At 40.6% G+C, this 18,220-nt stretch overlaps 1 protein-coding gene across 1 annotated transcript in view; it reads right to left on the bottom strand.

Annotated features, from left to right (window-relative positions):
• dntt (deoxynucleotidyltransferase, terminal) overlaps nt 1–18,220 on the bottom strand; it is a 98,007-nt gene that overhangs the window by 69,995 nt on the left and 9,792 nt on the right. Inside the window, exons 3-4 of the mRNA XM_005735161.1 lie at nt 16,221–16,331; nt 50–220 (exon numbers count right to left, since the gene is read on the bottom strand). Coding sequence (XP_005735218.1) covers nt 50–220; nt 16,221–16,331 — 282 coding nt within the window. The remainder of the gene's footprint in view (nt 1–49; nt 221–16,220; nt 16,332–18,220) is intronic.

Raw genomic sequence — 18,220 nt, 5'->3', positions numbered from 1 at the left:
CATTGGCTATTAACTGGACTGCTGTGGATTAAGTGAAACTGGGCCTTACCTCTATGACACACATAGAGTGTTCCCCCAGGCAGGGCAGGTCTTCTGTGACCCGTAAATTCTGCACCGTCCAGGGCAGACTCTTCAGCACAGATGCAGCCCTCCTGAAGGCCAAGCACGGACCCTCCATGTCATTGAATTCATGGCTCTCTGCCAGCACTTCAAATGCATCCTGCAGGTGAAGGAATAATTAAGAAAGCAGATCTTATGCACACCTAAAGGATGTAGATTAAAAAGCATAACAAGGCAAAATTGTTGCAAATAAAGGAAGAGAAAACTGGGAAGAAAAAGAGAAGCCAAGTAAAAATATGTCAGGTGTGCATTCACATGCGAGATGCATTGACCCGTAGAAGGAAACCAGACAAAGAGAGAGGTTTCCTCCCCCCCATCCTCTATCAGTACTGGCTGTCTCTGCTCCTGTCCCTGTCACCGTCCCTGTACAGTAGAAACCTGCTGCATGTTGTTTTTCTTCTAGATGACTGGACAGAGACATTAGAGGCTGGCAAACACCAGACAGGAGCCTGTTATTTTCCACTTGTTTACCACAGCCTCCCATGGGGCAAGCCACAGACTTTCTCTGTACAAAGGCAGGATTTTTGGACCCTGGATTGACAGAAAGGAAGAATCTACCACATTTACAGCTCTCTAATTTTGAAATCAGAATCTGCTTTAATCATTATTTCATCATTAAAAATCAAATTGATCAAGAGGCTATGAGTGTTTTTCATCTTGTTGTCTTTTTTTTTAGTTTTTTACTCATGAGGATTGTTCGCAGACACAGGAAACAAGGCTGATGCAGGCACGTGCATAAATGATGGGTAAATATACTGTACATGTTCAAGTTTGCCAAATCCACTTTAAAGACAGACAAACTATTAACAGCTGTTTTAAAAAAAAATCTGGTAATTGTTTAAGGAACAACAGTACTCTAATGCCATAATCGGCGACTTTGTACGACAGAAACCGAGCACAGTTCAGTTTTGCACCCTTAATTACACAGAACCAAAACAACTCTGTTCCCAGCACTTTTCTGACATTTTATCAACAAGCTGTTTATTGTTTTTCCAGGAAAAATGCTCAAATTAACCGATAGAAAAAGTAATAAGTGCCCTATATGATTTCATAAAAGTAAAATACACTACCTGGTCACTTTATTAGGAAATCTTAATCATCTTGCTACAGTTACAGAGACGTTAATGAAACAATTACTGACGAGAGTGAAGGGGTACCACTTTAAAATAATGCCACACACTATTAAGCATTAGTATGTGCTTAACTCATCATTTGTTTATCATTACTCATCCATAATAGTGCATTTATAGATACAGTTATTTTTATCCATCTGTTCCTATACATAGTTACACCATATACAGCTATCAGTGCTATTACATCACCGCTAGTAATAATCATAATCATAGTCATTATATATGTATTTATAAACGGTGTGTCATTAACAAGGCTCACTTCTCTTTCCCATCACCCGCCAACCAGTGGCTGCAGATGTCTGACTCTTCGTGATTCTTGGTGCTGTTCGAGATCTCTTCCTGATAAAAGGGAGTTTTTCCTTTCTACTGTCATCAAGTGATCCTCATAGGGGATCGTTTGATTGTACAGCTTTCTTTAGTATTGTAGGGTCTTTACTTTGTCATTTAATGTACCTTGAGGGAAATGTTTTGAATTGGCACTACATAAAGAAAGAAAAAGTGAAATGAAACAGATCTTCCAAATACTGCTGTGCAACATATAATTTACTTAAAACTAATAGGGTGCCTCGTCTGACTTTAGCAATACTACTTAAGCTCATGCGTGTGCTTTAAGAATTTTTTTTTTTGTGGCGTCTTAACTCAAAAAGCTTAGAACGTGGTTAATAAATGGCCACATGGTGGTACAGTCATTGCTAAATCCCAAATAGCCATTCATTATTATTATTAGTATTATTTATATTGGTTCAATCTCTCAGAAACTCTATAGTGGTTTTAAAAAAAAAGGGAAAGAAAAGGTGGAAAAGGAAAAATACACTTGATCTACATCAGTCACACTCAAGATTTAAGCCTTTAAGTAACATTAACAGAATGACGAGAGAGAGAAAAGAGCTCATGAAACAAGTGTCACACTTTCTAATATTGGAGTATACTGGCATGCAGCAGTACATTTGGCACCATGTTCAGCTGGACCGCTTCACAGTTTGAAGTGATGGGCTACCGTTGCGGAACCAAGCGGAGGAAAACATGTCACCACAGGAAAGTTGGACCATCATCATTATTGCAGTCATTCATTAGCTAAAACAAGCAATGCTGTTGTGTGGGTTATGAAAAAACATGTCAAAAGACTCAGAGATGCAGCAGGTTTGGTGCAGTGAGGAGTGAAAAGAGCAGCAGGTGGGACTGGACTCAAAATACTGTGTGTGAATTACTCTTCTTTTAAATATGGATCTCTTTTTCTGAAAAAATAAGATACGTTTATTGAAGCAACATGGCATTATTCTTTAAAGCACCGTGTGCTTTAAAGATGCTCAAAAAGGCATCATGTAACTTGTCTAGAATGACAAGGAAACATTATTTGATGCAATTATCACGATTAACTCATTTATAGAAGCAGAAGATACAAAATAGAAATGTGTTGCTGCATGGAAGTCCTCTGAGTATTCTTCCTGCCAAAACCCCAAAGCATGTGCTACTAAATCATATAAATGTGATAATTGCCTTGTTTAAAGAAAAATGTTTAGTTTTTCAGCTCATCCCTGTTCTGTCACTATTTTACTGTGCATACCTCCAAAAACAATGCCTTGCTCACTAACTCAAGTGCTGTGTTTTGATATCAAGTCATTGTCTATCTATTGACAGTAATGCAAAACTGAGACAATGTGCAAATCTGCTACCTGTACAAAAAAAGCTTTTATTATATGTCACCGCATGCATTTCCAGCTGCATGTACAAAGGGCAAATCGAATGACTTGAATGAACTGATGCACACTGTGAGTGAAACTGGAGTGCTCAATTAAATTTGTCCATTTGAGTACTCTCTTCGCCACAGCAAGGGCCAGGTTTGCTTAAAAAGATCTGGTTACACGTGATTAAAGTGGCACATTTTTTGACAGACAGGGCCCTGTAGTTTTGAATTCATTTATCACCAAGTGACTTGCACATTTGTAAAGAGTCAAATGTGAGAAAGAAGTTCAATTCAGGATATCTTGGACCAATTACTCTATAAAGCGAGCAAGGTTGTTAGAAATTGCAATATTTAACTGCTAAAGAGCCATTCAGTCACCAACAAGTAATCTGACTCATTGCTACTAAATTCAGTATTACATTACAGTCACAATTATGTTATTACTTTAGTTACAAAATGTCTTCAGTTATCTGCATGAGAAAGTAGGAAGGTGGAAATCAAATTGTGTGTTTTGATAAAAAAAATAACGAATGGCTTGTAACAGTATAGTTGGGACAATATGTAATGTAGCATTTATAATTTGGCAAACTCTTGCAAAGCTGTTTTCTATGTAAAACAGGTTTCAAAAGAAGGATGCATGCAGACACCATGCCATTCACAGAGGAATATTTTATTCAGTACATTCACACGTGGAGTTTTTTTACTTTGTTTTTCATTCTAAGCACATTGGTTTTTTCTAATTTCTCCCGCATCCATCTGATATGCATCTTAAAAAACACAAAAAAATATCTGTGTCTTTTGGAATCTTTCTTTTTACTGACCTGTGCACTATCAACAACACTTCTGAGTGCTGTGAAGAGGTGTGTAGTGTAATAAAAGGACCACAGATGCTTCTGTTTTCCTTTTTTTTATGCACTACCATAAATTTATCCTTTCATATTACATTGTTCAATTCAGCATTAATAAGAAGCTTTTAACTGGGTTATTTTAGGTCAGTTTTTCATATTACACTAACTCTAATGTGTTGCGATACTGCCATTTATGTGGTGCATGAATCAATAATGTTTAAGAATAATAATAAAAGCCGATGCCGCTTTAATATCATATAGCCTATCCATCTTCCACCCACCACCCCCCCTCCAAGGACAGATATTGAAAAGTAAGGAATTTGAAATCCTAGACCTGAACTTTAATGCAGCTCAGTGTTATCAGAGCTCAGGGCAGACCTTCATTTCCTCTCCTCTAGTCAAGGCGCTATCTGAGGTCAATGCATCACCCGCAGTTCTGTGCAGACATGCAGCATCAGGTCAGTGAGCAGCAAGATTTTAGCCCAGCTCACCCAGGAGACGCAATGACCCGTTTACTGCAGCACATGGAAAAAGAATGACCCTTTACAGCACACAAACACACACGCACACGAAGCTAGGTTCTCCTCACAGCATGCGACAAATTGGAAAAGCAAGCTTGTTACTGGATAGGTGAAAGGGCACATTGGTATTGTGCAAGTGTTTAGTGAGAAGGATGTGTTACTAGCAGTTTAAGGAGATGTGTGTGGAACAGTGCTCTGAGGCTACCTGAATCTGACTTGACATAAAATCCACAGGGTAAACTTCAGATTATCCAAAGTGTAAACAAAAGTTAGAAAAGACTTCCTTCATTTCATCATCGAATGAAAAGCAGGGAGGATTCAAAGAAAGCTTTCAAACATCTCGAAGGAATTTTGCATCAAAAAGTGATCAATAATTGTTGGAAAAATGAACACGACTTAAATCAGAAAATATTTAGCAGCTAAAGAGCCAAATATTTCCAAATATTTAGTTGGTGGAGACCAAAACAGAGCTAAAAACAAAGAGGGTACTTTTCTGTATTTTTGCCTCTGTACACCACCACTTCAAACAATCAATATGTGACTGGAGTGTAGACTTACAGCTTTAACTCAAAGGTTCCCTTAGGTTCTCTTCTTATTTCTTGACAAATTCAGCTGATTTTTGAGCAAACTTTTGCGGGTGGAATGGTTGTATAGCACACGTTTTTATTGTCTTGAAATAACAAAAATTGGGTCTACATGTTTGAATTTTTTGTTCACATGAAGTCAAAAGTACATTCAGGTTTAAATATACACGTACACTCATTTAAATCTTCTGACAAGCGGTGCTGAAGATTCCACAGTGTCTCATAATTTGACACAGCCAAGACCTATTAACTTCTGGTAAGTCACCATGATTGACTGCAAGTGGAAGATTCTCTTTGCTAGAATAAAAAGGATTAATTTAAAATAACTCCCTGGACCGACGTACACAAAGGTCAAGCAAGGTCAAGAAAAGTGATGATCTATAAAGGGCAATTGTAATAATAATAATGGATTGGATTTATATAGCGCTTTTCAAGGCACCCAAAGCGCTTTACAATACCACTATTCATTCACTCTCACATTCATACACTGGTGGAGGCAAGCTACGGTTGTAGCCACAGGGGTAGACTGACAGAAGCCAGGATGCCATATTGCGCCATCGCCCCTCTGGCCAACACCAGTAGGCAAGTAGGGTAAAGTGTCTTGCCCAAGGACACAACGACCAGGACAGAGAGCCCAGGGATTGAACTGGCAACCTTCCGGTTACAGATGCGATTCCCAACCCCCTGAGCCACGGTCGCCCCAATTGTAGATTTATATAAGTAAGGAAGATCTTATGAAGCTATTTCTGAACAACTGCAGATACCAAAGTCATCAGTTCAAACATTTGTATATAAGTAAAAGTTATAAGTTGTTTAATTGTTTAACCACCTTTCCCAGGTCTGGAAGAAGATCCAAATTGTCACCCTCAGACGAGAGGAAATTGGGTAGAATGTTGAGGAACAGCCCAGGGACTACTAAGTCTCAAACCAGTCATGAACTGGAAACGGCTGAAATACCTCCATCCCTGTCCACAGCGAATTGAGCTTTAGCTCACCATAGACCAGTGGTTCCCAAACTTTTTTTACTAGGCCCCTTGTTAATGGCTACCAAAAGTATCTGATCGAGGTGCAACTCTCTAAGGGACATTTAACTAAATATTGGTGGAGATGTATGTATATATTTGAGCTTGAAAATGGTCCTCAGGGCCCTGAATCATTTACTTCTTTTTCTCTAATTGCACTAAATGACTTAACCACAGTAATAGGCAAGATGAAACCCTCATCATGCTCATTAGAGAAATTACCTCCCTTCGGGACTTTCAATAGCATTGGTCCATTGTTGCTGTCTATTATTAACAGTTCCCTGAAGCAAGGCTGTGTTTCCTTCAATATTAAACATGCTGAGGTAAATCCTTTACTAAAGAAATGTAATCTTGATCCCTGCGCTATTGGTAATTTTCACCATATTTTGTAATTTCCATTTGTCTGCAAATTATTGTAAAAAATTGTAGAAAGTCAATTCAGAGCCTTATTATACAGATTGGAGATTTTGTATCCATTTTGTCTGGTTTTCAAAAGCAGTACTTCATTGAGACTATTCTTTTGAAGGTCTATAACATTCATCATATATCATTCGACTTGACCTCAGCACAGTCTTTGATACTGTTGACCATACGATTTTACTAAACAGGGTTATGGTTGGCTGGTATGTGACTTTCCATTAGACTGTTTTCCTTCATGTGTATCTGATAGGACTTTCTCTTTTAGGATAAACAAGTTCTTCTCTGACTTTGCCTCCATAAATGTAAGGATAATAAGTGGAGTTCCACAAGGTTCAGTCCTGGGACCTTTATTATTTTCTTTCTACATTTTTCATTTTTCGGTGTTTTTCTTACATTTCTATGCCAATGGCATTCACTTGTATATGTCTTTAAGCTTCAGGTTTTCTACCTGAGTCCACTGTTTACCCGAATTAGGAACTGGCTCCCTGTCTTAAACACCAACAAACTGAGACAATGATCCTGAATTTTTATCCTAAAATCAGTCAGGATCTTGCTTCTTTTTCATGCAACTGCTATGTCCAGCATTTGAGATATTAGCATAATATTTGATTGGCGTTGATTCACATGTAAAATCTACTTCTCTCTTTCCTTCATGCAAGGAACTCAAGAAAGTTATTTGTGCATCTGTGTTATCGTGTTTATATTACTGTAGTGTTCAGTTAAACAATCTCTTTTAGCCCTTTTTCATTAGTACCTAGTTTCCATTAGATCTGCTTGAAGAATCTCGATGGGGCTTGACTCGTTTTCCATTACACTTAATGTGCGAGGGGTTGTTATAGCAATGCAGCTGAATGTCGCATGACATCATTTCTATGTGACACAAACACCACAACAAAGGAGGACATCATGGCGATGGTATACCTGCTGCTTGGTGTATGGCTTTTTGTCAGACTCGGGGATCACGGTATTGTTTTTGTGCAGCCATTTCTCTTGTTTCCACATTTCAAAAATGTTGCTTTGATTTTTGTAAAGGAGGTACTGTAGTGTAGCCACTGACTTGCCAATTAGTGTTATGCAGTCTGCTGACATCACATTTTCGGTTCATCTTGGAACTCTTGCCGAATAGGTACTAAAAAAGTACCTGGTACCAGGTACTGCCACCTAATGGAAAATCCTGACAACTGTGTCAAGCCAAAAGGGCCATTTGACATCTTCAAGTGATACAAAATGCAGTGGCTCTACTTGTACATGCAAAGACTTTTACAAAGAACAAGTCTTTAATCAATGTTCCAAGATACTGGAATGTTCTCCCACTACAGCTGCATTTAGCTGACTGTGTGAAATCTTAAATATCAGTTTAAAACTTCGGTGTTTAGCCATTTTTTTAGTGTAAGTTTTTTTATTGACTGAAACTGTTTTTAAAAGTACTCGTTCATGTCTGTCATTCCATGTCTTAACTTTATTTTGCATTGCTATTAAAGTACTTCATTTTTCTAATTTCTTTTATTCTCTTTTGTTGTATACCACTTGTGACAACTTGTCTATGAAAAGTGCTTTAATAATAAACTTTATGTACTTTAATAATACTTTATGTATTATTTGATCTCCTGCTGAATTTGCAAAAACAAATAAACATGTCTCTAACTTTTATGGTAGTTTAATTTTAATGGAATGAGACCGCATAAAACAAATAAAAGAATTAAAGATGTATGCTTAGTAATTATTCCACCCTTGAAAAGGATTAGTTCAAAAAATTAAAAAAAAACATTCATGCCCATGATAAAGTTTTGACCACAACTGCATAAAAATGGCTCTAATTTCTAGTCATTATATATACAATCATCTCACCTGTGGCAAACTAGAACTTTAAAGTGTCATATACAGAAACACACATAAACATGCACGGAGCCTTGACACCAGTCTGTCAACTGTCATGTTGTCAAAGCAGCTGTGTGGAATCAGCACTGCAGGCTTAAAAATCCACCCTGCAATTGCGTTCATCTAATTAATGAGGAGTTAAGTCTGATAGGGAGACTTGGTGTGCAGGGACGTTGATATAGCACGCCGATTTACCCCCCATCACCGACTATCATGAACATGCCTGCAAACCATGTTCGCACAGCAGCCCGCCTCACCGCATGCTCAAAAAGAAACCATGAAAGAAGGTCAGAGAACCCACTGAGAAGAGTTTTAACACGATTAGCATCTAAGAGATGGATTTTATCTGTCCCATATCTAATGAATGGGTAGCGGGCACATGCCTCCATCTTTTTTTTTTTTCATGTAACATTAAGTTTCATGGTTCGAACAATGAATAAAAAAGAATTTACTTTTTATGCATTCTGTGAAAGAGATGTTTAAGGCATTTTGTAATATTTATTATCTTTAGTCTCTCTAAAACTCTAAAACCAAGCACAGACAGGGCCTCGCTGTTTGCTCCAGCTTTGATCCTCTCTGAGCCGTTTCTTTGTTTCCTCTGTAAGTTGTGAACTCCATCGGGTAAAGGATGTATTCAGTGTGATGCATTTAAGGTTCAGTGCTCCAATATCCCCTCCAACCATCTCCTCATCTGTGACATGTCAGTGTTATCAATGCACTTGAGGTCTTGTACTGCAAGAGAAAGAAGTCAAGATGTTTAGCTTCCCTGCCTCTCTTCCCCTGTGTTTGCTGGTATATATCTGCTTGAGGTTATACACCAGTCAACCAGAGCATTAAATGGCAACTGTACTCTTTAACAGCACCAGCCAACTTCACCCCATACATCACAAAAATTGCCCGGGAACCAGCTCCCAAAACACAAAAAAGAGCCCAAGGTGTTGATCCAGCTTCCAAAATTCCCTATATCTCGATCCAATTAGTATCCAAGCGATGCACAAAAGGGGCCGATAAGTGCACGCATGTGTGCTACCATCAGAAAAAAAATAACCGATGCTCACCCAAGACATAAGTGTTGTTGTTTTTTAACACTCTGCATCAGACTTATAGTGAACATATGACAGCAGGAAAATGGAGGCTAAGCAGATAGAAAAGAGAGAGAGTGTAAACTTGACTTATGTGCGTAAGTAAGCTGTGAATTTCCCAGTCACAGCAAGACAGCGAGAGTGGGAGAAAGCACAGGAAGAATGGGTAGGTGGCTAGGGTGGTGTTATACATAAGAAAAGGGCATGTCGAAGTAATGTGGGAGTAAAAGAGTTTGAGGCAGAGATGGTGAGAGATAAAAAGGGAGCAGGGTTGAATAAATCAATAGTGCATGGCTGTGGAATGAAGGGCCGTTTGCTGCCAGCATGTGGTTGACACCTCACTGGGGTGCTGTTGCTGGGACGATGCTCATCCTCTCTTCATGACTCTGACACCACTCTGAACCACCACTTCCTCCTCCTTCACTAACACATACACTGCTCCTCCGGATACGCTCCTTCATCCCTGCTTCCTGAGATCACTGCAGGTTTTCCCACACTTCCTTTGTTTGTCTAACGGATTACCCTATATAGAGAGCTGTAAGAAGAAACTGCATCATTTAAAGCCCCTGGGTGTTGGGGCGATCGTGGCTCAAGAGTTGGGAGTTCGCCTTGTAATCGGAAGGTTGCCGGTTCGAGCCCCGGCTTGGACAGTCTCAGTTGTTGTGTCCTTGGGCAAGACACTTCACCCATTGCCTACTGGTGGTGGTCAGAGGGCCCAGTGGCGCCAGTGTCCGGCAGCCTCGCCTCTGTCAGTGCGCCCCAGGGCGGCTGTGGTTACAATGTAGCTGCCATCACCAGTGTGTGAATGGGTGGATGACTGGATATGTAAAGTGCTTTGGGGTCCTTAGGGACTAGTAAAGCGCTATATAAATACAGGCCATTTACCATTTGATTATTTGCTTCACCACATTGTATCTTTTCTAAATAAATTGGTTTTGTCCGATTAGAAAAAAAAACAAAGCTTTTGTGTAATAGTGAAATATGACCAACTTTCCGCTGTTATTGTTTGGGTATTACTACAAAAAGTAAGGATTTTTATTTCAAAAGGGGGATGTTAAGACAAATCCAGATGTTGTTCACCCACAGTGTGCCTCATCATGTGTTGCAGTAGTCAGAAGGGAAGTGAGCAATAGTTTTAAAGTTTAGTAAAAAATTAATCCCACCCTCTCACAGAAACTGGGATTTAAATGAAATGATGGCTTCCTATCCATTTTTTCACATTATATTTAGTGGTAATGCAACACTCCACAATTCCTGAATAGAATGAACTAATGGGATACTTCCATATTTGGTTCCACCCAAAAATTTCCAAAGAACAACAACAAGATATCAGCCAGTCATGTTACCTGTTGCTCTAATATATCTTCACAGAAGTCATGCCTTCTAAAAATGTTCAACAATTCAGGCATCTTATTAATGTATCCATCCATTTGCTTCCGCTTATCCTTTTCAGGGCTGCAGGGGGCACTCGAGCCTATGCCAGCTGTCATAGGGCGAGAGGCGGGGTACACCCTGGACAGATCGCCAGTCTGTCGCAGGGCTAACACACAAAGACAGACAGCCATTCACACTCACATTCACTCCTATGGGCAATTTGGATTGATCAATTAACCTATCCCCACTAACTGCATGTCTTTGGACTGTGGGAGGAAGCCGGAGTACCTGGGGAGAACCCACGCAAAAGATGCAAACTCCACACAGAAAGACCCCAGCCTGAATTGAACTCAGGACCTTCTTGTGGTGCAACGACAGTGCTAACCACCATGCTGCCGTGCTGCCCTACATGGTGGGGAGCGTCACATGTCTGTGTGTTGAAGTATCCTTGGAAAAGATAGTGAACCTTGTAGTGGAAAATCCTTTGAGTGCTCAGTAGACAAGTGCTTTATAAGTACTAGTTTGTGTCTGCACCCAACTGTCAATCAAGGAGGCCACAATCGCAAGAAGGGTAAACCTTTCTAATTAAAACAACAACAAAAAAGTGAAAATTTTAAAATACCTATTGTGACAAAACCACATCTGTACCAGGCTGGGGAAGTACTTGTTTCCACTGCAAAATTGGGTATTTTAACAGGGTAGTCTATGTGGACTGACTTGCTTGTGGAGACTAAACTGATCACTCAAACACCTGCTGCTTTCAGCACCGTGCTTAATCTTTTTAATACCTACAGATTACTGCTTGATTGCAACAGTTAATTTAATATCTCAAACTGACGGCAGACATAAGGACAGTATGCATTCAGTTAAATGAAAACTGCCCACCAAAGCCACAATTTACCAGTATCTAGGTTTACTTTTGTGTTGTGTGGCCTATTGTACATTTGAGTTAAAAAATCCCACTCGCCCTATATTCCTCATACTCTGTATTTCTATACTTTACACTGGGTAATGATATCACAAAATTGCATTTCTGGGCTTTTGGAACATTTTCCAAATATCCAAAGAATAATTGACTTTATAATTGGTTTGCACTACGGAGGTTAAATAATCATATGTCTTTTCTTCCTTAATGAACCAAATCCATCAAATTTAATGAAAGATTTATTTTACCTACTTTGGGATGCTTTGTGAGGAAAAATGTACGGACTGTTTTTCAGTGACTGCTTGGAAGAAAAACCCTTTTCGGGCACGTATGCATCAGGAGGGGAATTTAGAAGTCTTAGAAACATTTTTAAACATCCACGCAGATATGTTTTTATTGTGAACGTGATCCGACCCCGATCCGAACCAACTACCAGGTGTATGTTACAAGTTTGAGCTAAAAAACATCCCGTAACAGCGTCTGCTTTGTATTCTCAATGCAAGAAGGTACTATGGATGTGCAAAGGGATGTGCAGGAAGGCAGCTAGCCGTACAATGAATGCAAACTCTCTGTTTTCTTACACACCACCTTCTTATATTTACTTTTGTTGCTCCTGCTCCAGACACATCTGGCCAATAAGCAGGCTGAACACTCTTACGTGGCTTTTAGTGATGTAATTTGAGCCACTTGGATTTATTCATGTGTAAAAAAAACCCAAAACAAAACAAACCACGGGGAAAAGCTACAAGTTTACAAACTCATTAACGCCTTTGGAGCAGATTAAATGAATTATAGGTGGGAAAAAGTCCTTAGATCACTCCCAGGAATTCCCTTTATAACCATTTCCAATGGCGCGTTTGGCATTATCACCTGCATTGTGTCAACTTAGGGAAGGATAACTGTGAGGGATCCAATCCTGCAACTAGTATATGTACCATGAGCAAGCCCAGCATGCCACAGTTCAGGTCCTCTGTTCTCAGTGTTCCTCTTGAGGCCTTTCAGAACATTCAGTAAAACTGAGTTTGGCAGTCCGACTGTAGAATTTGAATCTAAAGTTCAGAAATCTGTGATGCCCCCGATCCTAACCTTCTAACCTTCTTCAGGATTGGTAACTTTGGGCTCTTTTACTGCTGTTTGGTCTCTGGGTCACAGCTGGACACCAGGCACTTATCACCAGTTACGATCCTCGAAGGTCGGGTCAGATTGAAACTGATATTTGCAGAAGTTGGAGGTATGTAACAGTCTTTAGAACTTGACCTCCAGGGAGTGATCTGAAAATAGCACCAGCACTCGAACTGGTTTAGACCTGTGCAAGGAAATGACCTTGAAGGGAACAGTGGTAAAAACATTAAGTCAGATAATGTTAAAATATTATATGTAATATGCAAATCTTCTGAATAATTGCTAAAGTGCCATAGTGAAGCTCAGATTTTGAGAGTCATGCAAATGCTTGACTGGTAGAGGCTGTCTTTCACTTTTATTTTTGGTTACAAGGTATTATGTTGCTGAGTGACGGTGGCACTGGCTAGCCATGGCACACAGCAGTGTATATACCAAACACAATAACTCGGATTCACAACGACAGTCAATTGACAGTTAATTCCACATAGAAAGGCCCAAGACTGGATTTGAACCCAGGGCCTTCTTCCTGCGACCTTCTTGCAGAGCAAAACACTGCACCACCATGCCGGCTGCTTTATCATCTGATAATAATGTGAGTGTGTTCTGTAGCTGTTCTGCATATTAACATCCCTTTATAAGAACATTACAAAAGCTTTAGAGTTACAAATTCTCCTTGCCTTTATACAAGCTTCTCCTCTGAGACTATTTGACAACACAGTGCTGCCAGCTGACATCTAACTCGCTAATGAGTAAGAGTGAACTTTTCAAGCACTTGTTATTGAAAACGTCCATGAAGGAGCAACATTGATCCATATTTGGCCACTTTCCATCAATGCAAGGCAGACGATTTAATGCCAAGGCTGCCAACCAACAAATGCCACTGTGCAAATTGTTACATGTTAAGTAACATAATTCCTCAGATTCTCAGGATTGGAAGATTGGAATTTCCCTTTGTGACCAGTCACACAGGCATGGAGACTGGTTAGTGACTGCCTGGTAACAGCCAGTAAATAGGAAAAAAATAAGCGTTACTCCACCAACCTTACTCTCCAAGGTTGCTTGCAGTCACTAGGTAAATTTGGTCACAAAAATGCAAACAAGGTTTCACCAAAAAAAACCTCCCTGTAATTGCTTCGGTAGCAGATTGTACTGAAGATGCCCAAATTGCCTGCAAACACAACAAGTGGATATTATACATGGTTATGCTCAGGATATGTCAGCCCATTTCTACTTGAAATGCCTTTTGGTTAAACTTTCAGCAAGGAATTTGCATGTGCACTGTTACATTTTTATATAGCTTTAATGCACATAAAAAACAGCTGCTTGTTTAAGTGAAAATAAATGAATGGGGGTTTTTTGCGCTAGTAAAGTTGTATTTTGTCTCGCACCAATTATATCGTCAGTTATATAGTTATCGCAAATTTTCAAATATATGTCGTGATAAATATTTTTGGCCATATTGCCCTGCTCTAATACTGACCACTGCAGACCGGGAACACCCCACAAGAGCTGGAGATTTGGAGATGCTCTGACCCAGTCGTCTAGCCATCACAGTTTGGCCCTCATCAGACTTGCTCAAATCCTCATGCTTGTCCATTTTTCCTGCTTCTAACAAATCAACTTTCAGGGCAAAATGTTCGCTTTCTCCCTAATATATCCCACCCACTAACAGGTGCTGTGATTAAGAGATAATCAGTGTTATTCACGTCATCTGTCAGTGGGCATTATGTCATGTCTGATTGGTGTAGTTGTTACCACAGTCAGGTTCATAGTCAGTACTGGTATCAAGGGCAAAAGCCCTAATTCACACACTCAAAGGCTTTTTCATTAGATGGGTATTCACAAGGTTACATCATTACTGCCCCTTGCAATCAGGCAGACAGCAGGACCAATCAAGGATTACGTCACCAATGTGGATCAATAGCTTGCTGCTCTTTAGCACTGTCACTACAGGTGATTGGTTTCCAGTCACGGGACAAGGCAAAATTTTATTATTAGTATTATTATTTCTCTACAATTTGGATAGTTAAAATATTTCTTAACTATGGGGAGTTGTACCTGTGGTTTTCCTCAGGTCCACAGCTAGAACAACCTTTTACTTTAATCAGAAATTCTGCTTTGATGTGGCCTTCCTTATGCAGAGATAATGAGTTAATCCCTGTGATAGGGAAATTGAGTGGGATTGCTAATTATGCAGTTAATGCTGTGGAAAGAATTGGGGAGATAAGAAATTGAACAGCAACGCTCCCCAGGTGAGACGCAGGTGGGTATGCACATCTGTAACTGCTCGTCCATGTGGGAAAACACATGTGCTTTTGTGCGTGTGTGTTAGAAGGTTGCAGCACACGCATGAACGTACATGCGGGCCAATATCCATACACGTGTGTGCATTTTTTATGTACATTTGCCATCAGTGGGAAGTAAAGAGTCATTATGAAACAGATGCTCCACAGGCCCTCTGCGAGCTGTACTTAATACGTCTTACGGAAACTCATCAGTGGGTCTCCGCAGTCCCACATAAACACACACATAGCCACTCAGTTTACGGTAATATTGCACATTTTAAAACTTCAAATTCATATTCACATCCAGTTTTAGTTACAAAAAAGTCCTTCTGTGACAGCCCCAAAAAAGAAAAGAGGAAATAAATAATGATGTGTTTCTGCATACATTCTCCATTTCTTCTTTTAAGTTCCTTCAGGTCACAGTAGCACTATTAAATTTAGAAGTAATTGCTATTTTCATTATGGATTAATCTGCCATTCATTACATGGCAAATTACTTGTGAGATTCATTGTTTAGCCTACAAAATGTCAGACAATGTTGCTCAGAAGTTAGAAGGCCCCAACTCAAGCTCTTTAAACTGTTTTCTCTGAGCAAGGGTCAGAACCCCAAATGCGTTCCACTCGACAATAGCTGACGAAGTTTGGTAAATGCAATGTTTGCTAACACTGGCTTGTTTCTGTTTTCTGACTGATGCTGTCAACACCTACATTGCTGTTATTAATGCAACATCGTTTCTTCCTTTCACACTCATCAACACTTACGCCAATTAACTACTTTCCCATTCTGTTGGGTACCCTGAGCGAACCCTTCTTCAGCAGCCCAATTTACCCACTCCTCTGTCCTTCCCTCCTTCACCCACCCACACCAGATGGCGAAGGGATAGATCCATCATCGCTTGTGAGGAGTGTCACGTCCACTGCCCATTTCAGCGTAACGCAGCGCCTCTGGGCGTGTCCGTGCCAGCCCCCGTGCCAGGGTTCGCAGGCATGTCAGCTGTTGCACCTCGAACGTGCCGCAGCTGCAGATGCTACTCATTTGCAGGTTAATGTATTTTGGGGGAGAGCTGTGTCAGAGCGCCCGTGAGTGAAGCGAGCCAGCCATCCAATTAGAGCAGAACAGATTAGGGGAGCTTTTTACATTGCAAAGTAAGAGCGACGAGCCTCTGGTGGCTCAACATGTAAAAGCGTGGTTCAGAGTGAGGCCGGAGAAGCAATTTCCCACCGTGAAAATCTTGTTGTTGTTCTTTGTGGTGGTCCGTCTCTGGCAGGCATATTGAGACACCGTGGACATGGGTGTGGGTGTTGTAGCTTCTGGCGATGCAGCCAAGGTGTCCTGTGTGCAAAAGAAAATAACCGGAGAAGCATGAACCAAACACGCACTGTCATAAAGTGCGTTAATTTCTCAGCCCAAATTGTTGACAGGCTAAATGTGTAAATGTGTGTGAGGCTATTCCTGACGAGCGCAGAGCCAAGAGTTCAAATTGAATTACATAAAAACGTAGCCATTTGCCTTGGAGAAGTTATTTTTATGACTGTGTCTCCAGGGCAACAGGCTAATGACACTCATCTCACAGTCTGGTGGCATCCAAATCCATTATGCTGCCTAACCCGTGGCATTACAAATCTGCTTGCCATCATCCAATTTGCCTCCTGTAAATTGCCTTTTCATTCTATAAGAAATGGTTTCCCATTTGTAATATATGTGTCAAAAGGATTACCAATGTAATATTAATATTCTTGGAGACAATTAGACATCACAAAAAGGGAACATTGTGTCCATAAAATTGCCTGTGGATTTGGCAGGAGAGTGACACAGAGAGGGGAGGAAGAGGAGGAAGAGAAAGATGGAGGAGATTGTCACCACAGAGCGTTGACTGGTACCGATGCTGCAGGAGGAACAGTGGCGTCTTGAACAGATAATGAAAAGGAGTAGTACCTCTCACACTCCTGGGCTGCATCAACAGCTAAGGGATTTTTTTTTTTTTTTAAACGTTCATCATTTATTCTCTGCCAGGAGCCTTTCCTGTTCTCCAAAAAAAAAAAAAAATTGAATAACTTTGAATATATTTCACGGTGAAAATTTTCTGCCAATCAAAAGTGAAACTCTCTAACTGTTTTCCTTCTAAATACAACACGGGTGTTCTTCATCACTTTTCCACCTCAGCTGCAGCTCGTTTAATCCAATATGAGACTGTGGGTCCATGGAGACCCAAAAAAAAAAAAAAGCGCCTGTGCATCAGCATGCAGAGGTTGGTTCCCCCCCTCCCATCTGGGCTCGGTTATTACACAGGCCTTTAACTGTGTGGAAGTTAAAGCTCACACACTGATCTCAGAGGCGCCGTATCCCCTCCTGGCTTTCTCTCCAGCGTTCTCTCCACCTTTGCTGTGTGGCTTTAGATGTTACTAAACTAATGTGTGCAGTCTGCACACTGGGGCCTCATTTCTTCGCACACCATCTGCTGAGATGAAAAGGTACGGCAAGAATCGCAGAACCTCTACGCTGTGAAGCGTAGAGACACTTCCGGGCCTGCTCCTCCCCTCCACGTTAACGTCTGTCACACGGTCAGATGAGGCCACTTGGGTGAGTTAATAAAAGCCACTTGATCCAACGTGCACCACAAAGGTCACAGAGGTCGTACCTCATAAGGGAAACTGCTTGGCCTTTTGCGCACACGCTAACCCACAAACATCATCCCCAGCCCACCTATCTCCTAAGCATGAAGGCAGACACACGTTCACAATCTCCCTAGCACCTGCTTCCACTTTTATTCCTTTTGAAGCAAACTATCCTCACATCTTACCACATCTCCACTCAAACACACTAAACAGCTTCTCTGCGAGCCAGGAAGTAATAGAAAATATTACATTTCAATGGGCTCAATACTTAAAATTCCTCCCTGACTTGCTGCAGAATATTTATGATAGCGAAAAACACATTGCATCTTCAGACTATCATGACGAGCCGCAGGCAAATGTGCCCAAGAAGTAGCCTGTTTGGGGAATATTTTATCTCCTCCTGGTAGCTCCTTAAATGGATTTATCACTCATAAAAAACAATCTACTGGAAGCACCACACGCATAAATGCCACTGCGCGTTAACTCGTTTGCTTCAGAGAGGAGCTGCATCACAAAACAAGCAAGAGGAACGGGGCCTCGCCGGTTACCTGGGGAGATGGGTCAATAAATGTCAGCGTGGCATCATTAGCCTCGTCTCCTAATGAC

This window comes from Pundamilia nyererei, unplaced genomic scaffold (genome assembly GCF_000239375.1).
Source record: "Pundamilia nyererei isolate P.nyererei 1_Seehausen unplaced genomic scaffold, PunNye1.0 scaffold00062, whole genome shotgun sequence".
Classification (NCBI taxonomy): domain Eukaryota; kingdom Metazoa; phylum Chordata; class Actinopteri; order Cichliformes; family Cichlidae; genus Pundamilia; species Pundamilia nyererei.
Note: the sequence above shows the minus strand (reverse complement) of the source record. Positions and strands in the feature narration are given on the sequence as shown.